The sequence below is a fragment of the Balaenoptera borealis genome, assembly GCF_965194805.1.
Source record: "Balaenoptera borealis genome assembly, chromosome: X".
NCBI lineage: Eukaryota > Metazoa > Chordata > Mammalia > Artiodactyla > Balaenopteridae > Balaenoptera > Balaenoptera borealis.
In genome coordinates, this window is record NC_138881.1 from 87,732,830 (window position 1) to 87,742,881 (window position 10,052).

Sequence of the window (10,052 nt, forward strand, 5' to 3'; positions counted from 1 at the left end):
GCTGAATTCATTCATTAGTTCTAATAGTTTTTGGGTGGAGGCTTTAGAACTTTCTATACAAAGTATCATGTCATCCGCAAAGAGTAACGGTTTTACCTTTTCCCTTCCAGTGTGGGTCCTTTTCTTTTTTCGCCTGATTGCTGTGGTTAGGACTTCCAATACTATGTTAAATATAAGTGGTGAGAGTGGGCATCCTTGCCTTGCTCCTGAATTTAGTGGAAAGTCTTTCAGCTTTTCGCCATTCACTATGATGTTGGCTGTGGGTTTGTCGTAAATGCCCTTATCATGTTGAGACATGTTCCCTCTATACACACTTTGTTGAGAGTTGTTGTCATGAATGGATGTTCAATTGTGTCAAAAGCTTTTCCTGCGTCTATTGAGATAATCATGTGATTTTTATCTTTCATTTTGTTAATGTGGTGTCTCACACTGATTGATTTGCAAATGTTGAATCATCCTTGTGACCCTGGAATAGATCCTACGTGATTTATGGTGTATGGTCCTTTTGATATATTGTTGGATTTGTTTTGCTAATATTTTGTCCAGGACCTTTTCATTTGTATTCATCAAAGATATTGCCCTCTCATTTCCTTTTTCTGTAGTGTCTTTGTCTGGTTTTGGTGTCAGGGTATTGGTGGCCTTGTTGCATTCTTATTTTATGATGTCTTTGAAATGCCATGTGTTATCATTTCAACAAAGCAACAACATATACAATTCATTTAACCTGTTTGTCTTTCTAAGTCAGAAATGCAGTAACAAAATGGAGGTAAGAACAGGTTATTAACTATTTTTATTAATTATTAATTTTTACATTATTTTCTCTGTTTTTGAAATGCAGTTTATCACTTCAACATGTAAGCAATAAGAAAAAATAATTGTAAAAACTTTTTTACTGAGTCTTTAAAATGTGTGTGTTATCATTTCAACAAGGAAACAGTGTAAACATCATTCATTACTTTTACATTCTTCTTTCTTACTAAGTCTTTAAACTGCAATCTGTTTTCATTTCAACAAGGAAAATGCAATCTGTTTTCATTTCAACAAGGAAACACTATACACAAAATACTAATTATTTTTCCATTCTTTTCTGTTATCAGATCGTTGACATTTTCTATGTTACCATTTCAACATATAAACAGTAGGAACAACCTATTAATTAACTTTATTTTCTCTCAGTTAGTCTTTGAAACGCAATGTTTTATCACGTTGACACGTAAAGATATAAACAGGTAATTATTATAACATTTTTCTTACTAAGTCTTTGAAATACAACGCTATCATTTTAACAAGTAAGGATATAAAGAATTTAATTTACATTCTTTTATCTGTACTGCCTTTGATATGCAGTATGTTATCATTTCAACATGTAAACAATACACGTAAATTATCAATTAGTTATTCTACACCCTTTGTTTCCTACTAACTCTTGGATACACGGTGCGCATTCAACACCTAGGGTACATCACATTTGAGAGTAGCCAAATTTCTAGAGTTCAGAAGCCACATATGGTTAGTGTGCACCATACCGAGCAGTGCAACTCTAGTGGAAGAGCAGAGGGAGCAAATACATATGCAACAATGTGTACCATGAAGGAAATATACATGGTACATTAAGAAAAAGCAGCAGCAGAATAAATCTACTTAAATGGGGAAGTAAGAGAAAACCTATCTGAGGAGGTAACATGTAAGCCATGACCTGAGGCCTGAGCAGCTATCCAACAGCATAAAAAGGCCAACATCATTTGAGCAGACTATATAAGGGGAAAAAGCGAAAAAAATACTGTGTTATGTGGGAATAAATAATTTCCCAAGTCCTCTAAGAAAGAGTAGAGAAACTGATAAATCATAGGAATGTCTACACTCTGAGTGAGATCAGGGACTTTATCTTTCTTAGCACCTGGAAAAGTACCTAAATCATAACAGATACTTGGTGAATGTGTGTGGAATAAGGAATAACTGAGCCAGGGGTCTGAGAACTGGGAAATCAGGCAGCAATATGCTGATGAAGATACCAGTAAGTAGTGGGCATAGTTTGTTTGTTTCCTTTTAGTTGCATGTGGTTTCTCACAGGCCACCTGAGGTAATCAGAAACACAAGAAGTTTGCAGGTCCCTAGAGGGTAAAATTATTCAACAACTACCACCTCTAGGAAGAGTTTCAATTGATCTGACTTGTGTCAAGTGCCCATAAATGGATAAGTGAACCAATCAGTGTGGATAAGGAAATGATGTACCATGACTGGGTCAGCTTACGTCACATACCCAACACTCCGGTTAGTAACCAGAAGACGTAGCGGGCAGTGGCCAAGAGATCCAGAGGACCTTTCAAATTCCTGTATTTCCTTTTAAAAGTTCCTCTTTTATAGAGATCAGTTTACATATCCAGTGTTCCTAACCCCAGTTTCCTAGAACAGTAGAACTTTACATATGTGTCTCTACAAACTTGGGTTTCAGGCGAAAAAAAAAAAAGTGAACGCTTTAATGGCCACACATCAGTGTTGAAACACCTCCTTGTACTGTGGACATCACTTTGAACAAGTGGTCCAGGTCATGTCGTCCCGCTGTGCCCCGTGCAGCATCGCCTCCAACTGAGCCTGGACTTCAGCAAGTTTCTGTCGGTCCAAACTCTCATGAAAATTCCATTCCTCGTAGCAATGGACAGGGACAGGATAAATCACGTACTTCAGCTTCATCAAGGATGTCAAGTGCTGCAGAAGGCTCTTGAGCACAGGCATCGTAATGGGATTGAAGGCAAAGCTAAGGACACAGAGGTGGGTACAGTGGCTCAAGGCTGGGAGGACGGCAGAGAGAGTAGAATCAGTTATCATACAATTATTTATCTCCAGATGTTGCAGGGTGCTTGAGACCTTCTCCAGCAGAGTCTGGAAGGGCTCATAAACTTCTGAGAAGATCTGGTTGCTACTGAGACTCAATACCCTTAGGTGGGTGGCCTGAGAGCTCTGGGACAGGACAGTGACATCTCTGCTAGAAAGGCTACAGAAAGGTAGATACAGTGTATCCAACTGAGGTGGCACAACTCTAAAGAGAGAAAAAAGTAAGATTATTTCAGAAGAATGAGGGCAATGAGCCCCAAATTATAGGTACCTAAGGCTCTAGAATAAACTACTGTGTTCATGGTTTGCAATAGGTGGTTAACACTGTGGACTTTGGGATCAGACTTTATAGATTTGTGACCCTGAGAAAGTTACTTTACCACTCTGAGGTACAGGGTTTTAATCTTGAAAATGTGCACAGCAGTAATTATTATACAGAAGTGCGGGAAAGATTAAGTGAAGAAATTGCATGCACTTAGTATATACGACATAATCAGTGTTGGATCTGATTCACTAATTTGGCGAGGATGGGTCTGGGAAAGCAGCCAGCTGAGGGTTTCCTTTGACTAGTTCCCAGATGACAAGCTCTCAGTTCAGGGTCTAAGCCTTGGGGAAAATACAGGAGCAAAATTATCTGGCAGTGTTAACTATTGGGGCCCATCCATGGGCATGTGCATTAGTCCTATAGCTTAATGTTTCTCCATCTGAATGCCTCCCCTTCCTCTCTAGAGAGCTGTAAAGTCCAATAGGAGAAGGACTGAGTCTTTTTCACCAATATATTTACAGACTTATCATAGTGTCTGCCCACGGCCACTGAATGAATGAATGAATGAATGAGCACAGCTTCCTTTTCTAACCTCATCTGCTGCTCACCATAAGGTAGCCCTCTCTCCCCCAGCTAGGTTCAAACTCCCAGCAGTGCCTATGCTGAGGCAAAAGGAGAAATGGGTTACAAGGAGCTTAGGAAGATCCAAGCATGGTCTCTTCTGTCTTAACAATGAGGTGTTCAGGGAACCCAGGTTCTTCCCCACCCCCTCACCTGAGCAGTGTGTGCAGTTGATCTGTGAGGCAGAAGAAAGTCAAGCTGAGCGCCTGGAGATTGTCCAGCTGCCCAAGCCAGAGGAGAAAAGATCTGAAGTTCCTTCTCTTATAAGATTTAAAGGGGATGTTACACAGAGTAAGGCTGTTCAGGTGGATCACCCGAGCCAAAAGGGTGACGACTTCACTCAGATTAGCCTGATCCATTTCCAGGTGCTCAATGCACCCCAGATCCAGAAACTGCAGGATACTTTTGAGGGAAGACATTCTATCGATTCGCAAACCTCTGCAGCAGAGGTGCAAGGACCCAAGGTTCTGCTGAACTTTACTACAAAGGAAAGAGAGGAATTGCTCTGTTCTCACGGTACTATTGAGGGAAATATCCACTAGTAATTCCATGGGTTCCTGAGCTGAATGAGGCTCAGACCCAGAATTACCAATCCCGAGGCACCTGACACTATGCTGAGCGTCTTCTATATTAAAGATAGAGTGCTGAGAGTAAATGCATGACTGAAAACAGAAAGGGAATGCGGTCCCAATCTCAGAGCATATTGTCTCACAGTCCAGGTCATGCCTTAAATCTAGGATCCTCAGTTTGGGCCCCCTGTAAGGAAAGGAAGAGACAGAACACATGAGAGATAGCTGATTTTAATATAACCCAGCAAGATCAATGATGAGAAGCAGGGACAGAACACTTTAACCTTGGTTTTCACTTCATTGCCATTCACCAAGAAGTTCTTGCCACACAAATGCAGCGTCTTTCATCCTTTCCCCACCCCCTCCTTCACCTCCGGGCTTTCCCTGTCTCAATGCCCATATTCCACTTCTGTGTAATCGCACTCAGATCCATTCATAGTGTCCTCAAACACCTCTGTTCTATAATCAACTCTATAAGGCAATAGAGTCCCGAAGGTGACCCCAAGTGCTGACCGACAGCTCTGCAAAGACTGCAGTATTCACCATTGGCTACTGTTGGGAGACAGTTAGGTATCCCCCTGCCCCAGGCTACAGCATACCCTCCTGCTGACTCCCTGTGTCTCTACTGGTCATAGTCTTACCAAGAGGAAGAGTTCTGGGCAGGGAGGATCTGCAGACCATCAATCATGGCTTCCAAGATGTCATAGTATGACTCTTGTGTGTTCAATGACCCAATATGGAGACAGCGAAAAGGCCAAACCTGCACCATTGCCTTTAGCATCGTCTTATGCCCACCCAAGAAGGCAGCATTGAACAATGGAACAAAGAGGTCTCTTGGGATTTCGTCCAGGGCATGGATAGCTGCAGGCTCATTATTCAGCAGACTCTTTGCAGCAAGCTCTAGGAGTGTGCCTGTGGTCTTTTGGTCCATCTTCAAAAACCTGCTTCAGAGTAGAGAATATTTAGAAATCCTGAGAAGATATCTAGAGTCACTTGTTTGCTTCCAGGGTTAGCTATGGACAAAATACTTACTGAATAAGTATGTGGTGAATCATAGGGCCAACTCAAGTGACCTCTACTATAGGACTAGAATGAAAATGGACTTGTGTGTATATTTAATTATATATGTGTACACACACATGTGCATGCACACACACACACACACACACACACACACACACACTTACGTGAGATAAAATACCATTAGAAATCAGAGGTCAGTTAGCAGAAGACAATGCTGACCACCTAGCTGCCTTCCTCAAATTATTTCCTCCTGAGGAGCTTCAAGTTGGCAGAAGAGTAAGACGCGGAGATCACCTTCCTCCCCACAGATACATCAGAAATACATCTACATGTGGAACAACCCCTACAGAACACCTACTGAACACTGGCAGAAGACCTCAGACCTCCCAATAGGCAAGAAACTCCCCAAGGACCTGGGTAGGGTAAAAGAAAAAAGAAAAAACAGAGACAAAAGAATAGGGACGGGACCTGCACCAGTGGGAGGGAGCTGTGAAGGAGGAAAGGTTTCCACACACTAGGAAGCCCCTTTGTGGGCGGAGACTGCAGGTGGCGAAGAGGGGAGCTTCGGAGCCACGGAGGAGAGTGCAGCAACAGGGGTGCGGAGGGCAAAGCGGGGAGATTCCCACACGAAGGATCTGTGCCGACCAGCACTCACCAGCCCGAGAGGCATGTCTGCTCACCCGCCGGGATGGGTGGGGTCTGGGAGCTGAGGCTCGGGCTTCGGAGGTCGGATCCCAGGGAGAGGACTGGGGTTCGATGCGTGAACACAGCCTGAAGGGGGCTAGTGCACCACGCCTAGCCGGGAGGGAGTCCGGGAAAAAGTCTGGAGCTGCCAAAGAGACAAGACACTTTCTTTCCTCTTTGTTTCCTGGTGCGCGAGGAGAGGGGATTAAGAGCGCTGCTTAAAGGAGCTCCAGAGAAGGGCGCGAGGAAATAGTTAATCAAGTCCAGGAAGCACAGAGAGTCCCATACAGGATAAATCCAAGGAGAAACACGCCAAGACACATATTAATCAAACTATCAAAGATTAAACACAAAGAACAAATATTAAAAGCCGCAAAGGAAAAACGACAAGTAACACATAAGGGAATCCCCATAAGGTAAACAGCTGATCTTCCAGCAGAAACTCTGCAAGCCAGAAGGGAGTGGAAGGACATATTTAAAGTGATGAAAGAGAAAAACCTACAACCAAGATTACTCTACCCAGCAAGGATCACACTCAGATTTGATGGAGAAATTAAAAGCTTTACAGACAAGCAAAAGCTAAGAGAATTCACCACCACCAAACCAGATTTACAACAAACGCGAAAGGAACTTCTCTAGGCAAGAAACACAAGAGAAGGAAAAGACCTACAATAAAAAAACCCAAAGCAATTAGCAAAATGATAACAGGAACATACATATCGATAATTACCTTAAATGTAAATGGATTAAATGCTCCAACCAAAAGACATAGATTGGCTGAATGGATACAAACACAAGACCTATATATATGCTGTCTACAAGAGACCCACTTCAGACCTAGGGACACATACAGACTGAAAGTGAGGGGATGGAAAAAGATATTCCATGCAAATGGAAATCGAAAGAAAGCTGGAGTAGCAATTCTCATATCAGACAAAATAGACTTTAAAACAAAGACCATTACAAGAGACAAAGAAGGACACTACATAATGATCAAGGGATCAATCCAAGAAGAAGATATAACAATTGTAAATATTTACGCACCCAACATAGGAGCACCTCACTACATAAGGCAAATACTAACAGCCAAAAAGGGGGAAATCAACAGTAACACAATCATAGTAGGGGACTTTAACACCCCTTTCACCAATGGACAGATCATCCAAAATGAAAGTAAATAAGGAAACACAAGCTTTAAATGATGCATGAAATAAGATGGACTTAATTGATATTTATAGGACATTCCATCCAAAAACAACAGAATACACATTCTTCTCAAGTGCTCATGGAACATTCTCCAGGATAGATCATATCTTGTGTCACAAATCACGCCTTGGTAAATTTAAGAAAATTAAAATCGTATCAAGTATCTTTTCCCACCACAACGCTATGAGACTAGACATCAATTACAGGAAAAACTCTGTAAGAAATACAAACACATGGAGGCTAAACAATACACTACTAAATAACCAAGAGATCACTGAAGAAATCAAAGAGGAAATCAAGAAATACCTACAAACAAATGAAAATGAAAACACGACGACCCAAAACCTATGGGATGCAGCAAAAGCAGTTCTACGAGGGAAACTCACAGTAATACAATCCTACCTCAAGAAACAAGAACCATCTCAAATAAACAACCTAACCTTACACACAAAGCAATTAGAAAATGAAGAACAAAAAGACCCCACACTTAGCAGAAGGAAAGAAATCATAAAGGTCAGATCAGAAATAAGTGAAAAAGAAATGAAGGAAACAATAGCAAAGATCAATAAAACTAAAAGCTGGTTCTTTGAGAAGATAAAGAAAATTGATAAACCATTAGCCAGAGTCATCAAGAAAAAAAGGGAGAAGACTCAATTCAATAGAATTAGAAATGAAAAAGGAGAAGTAACAACTGACACTGCAGAAATACAAAGGATCATGAGAGATTACTACAAGCAACTCTATGCCAATAAAATGGACAAGCTGGAAGAATTGGACAAATTCTTAGAAAAGCACAACCTTCCGAGACTGAACCAGGAAGAAATAGAAAATATGAACAGACCAATCACAGGCACTGAAATTGAAACTGTGATTAAAAATCTTCCAACAAACTAAAGCCCAGGACCAGATGGCTTCACAGGCGAATTCTAGCAAACATTTAGAGAAGAGCTAACACGTATCCTTCTCAAACTCTTCCAAAATATAGCAGCGGGAGGAACACTCCCACACTCATTCTACGAGGCCACCATCACTCTGATACCAAAACCAGACAAAGATGTCACAAAGGAAGAAAACTACAGGCCAATATCACTGTTAAACATAGATGCAAAAATCCTCAACAAAATCAGAGCAAACAGAATCCAACAGCACATTAAAAGGTTCATACATTATGACCAAGTGGCGTTTATCCCAGGAGTGCAAGGATGCTTCAGTATACGCAAATCAATCAACGTGATGCACCATATTAAAAAACTGAAGGAGAAAACCCATATGATCATCTCAATAGATGCAGAGAAAGCTTTCGACAAACTTCAACACCCATTTACGATAAAAACCCTCCAGAAAGAAGGCATAGAAGGAATCTTCCTCAACATAATAAAGGCCATGTATGAGAAACCCACAGCCAACGTCGTCCTCAATGATGCAAAACTGAAACCATTTCCACTAAGATCGGGAAGAAGACAAGGTTGCCCACTCTCACCACTATTATTCAACATAGTTTTGGAAGTTTTAGCCACAGCAATCAGAGAAGAAAAAGAAATAAAAGGAATCCAAATTGGAAAAGAAGAAGTAAAGCTGTCACTGTTTGCAGATGACATGATACTATACATAGAGTATCCTAAACATGCTACCAGAAAACTACTAGAGCTAATCAATGAATTGGATAAAGTAGCAGGATACAGAATGTATGCACAGAAATTTCTTGCATTCCTATACACTAATGATGAAAAGTCTGAAAGAGAAATTAAGGAGATACTCCCATTTACCATTGCCACAAAAAGAATAAAATATCTAGAAATAAACCTGCCTAAGGAGACAAAAGACCTGTATGCAGAAAATTATAAGACACTGATGAAAGAAACTAAAGATGATACAAATAGATGGAGAGATATGCCATGTTCTTGGAGTGGAAGAACCAACATTGTGAAAATGAGTCTACTACCTAAAGCAATCTACAGATTCAATGCAGTCCCTATCAAAGTACCACTGGCATTTTTCACAGAACTAGAACAAAAAATTTCACAATTTGTATGGAAACACAAAAGACCCCGAATAGCCAAAGCAATCTTGAGAAAGAAACACAGAGCTGGAGGAATCAGGCTCCCGGACTTCAGTCTATACTACAAAGCTACAGGAATCAAGGCAGTATGGTACTGGCACAAAACCAGAAATATAGCTCAATGGAACAGGATAGAAAGCCCAGAGATAAACTCACGCACCTATGGTCACCTAATCTATGACAAAGGCGGCAAGAATATACAGTGGGGAAAAGACAGCGTCTTCAATAAATGGTGCTGGGAACACTGGACAGCAACATGTAAAAGAATGAAATTAGAACACTCCCTAACACCATACACAAAAATAAACTCAAAATGGATTAAAGACCTAAATGTAAGGCCAGACACCATCAAACTCTTACAGGAAAACATAGGCAGAACACTCTATGACATAAATCACAGCAAGATCCTTTTTGACCCACCTCCTAGAGAAATGGAAATCAAAACAAAAATAAACAAATGGGACCTAATGAAACTTAAAAGCTTTTGCACAGCAAAGGAAAGCATAAACAAGACGAAAAGACAACTCTCAGAATGCGAGGAAATATTTGCAAATGAAGCAACTGACAAAGGATTAATCTCCAAAGCATACAAGCAGCTCATGCAGCTCAATATCAAAAAAACAAACAACCCAATCCAAAAATGGGCAGAAGACCTAAATAGACATTTCTCCAAAGGAGATATACAGATTGCCAACAAACACTTGAAAGAATGCTCAACATCTTTAATCATTAGAGAAATGCAAATCAAAACTACAGTGAGATATCATCTCACACCGGTCAGGATGGCCATCAT

The 10,052-nt window shown here is 40.7% G+C and overlaps 1 protein-coding gene across 1 annotated transcript; it reads right to left on the bottom strand.

The window, feature by feature from the left end:
• Positions 1-1,714: 1,714 nt before the first annotated feature.
• LOC309620224 (melanoma antigen preferentially expressed in tumors-like) lies at positions 1,715-8,282 on the bottom strand. The gene is made up of 3 exons (XM_082376277.1): positions 4,929-8,282; positions 3,872-4,474; positions 1,715-3,037 (listed from the first exon to the last, which is right to left on the bottom strand). Exons 1-3 carry the CDS (start codon positions 5,216-5,218, stop codon positions 2,524-2,526), a joined length of 1,407 nt encoding a protein of 468 aa, XP_082232403.1. The 5' UTR covers positions 5,219-8,282; the 3' UTR covers positions 1,715-2,523.
• Positions 8,283-10,052: the final 1,770 nt, after the last annotated feature.

What these genes read in the sequence shown, in the direction of transcription:
- LOC309620224 (XM_082376277.1), bottom strand. Translation starts at nt 5,218, where the DNA reads ATGGACCAAAAGACCACAGGCACACTCCTAGAGCTTGCTGCAAAGAGT. An exon ending in GCCCAGAACTCTTCCTCTTG is followed by an intron (nt 4,475 to 4,928) that starts GTAAGACTATGA and finishes CTTTCCTTACAG; the next exon opens with GGGGCCCAAACTGAGGATCC. An exon ending in CAACTGCACACACTGCTCAG is followed by an intron (nt 3,038 to 3,871) that starts GTGAGGGGGTGG and finishes TTCTCTCTTTAG; the next exon opens with AGTTGTGCCACCTCAGTTGG.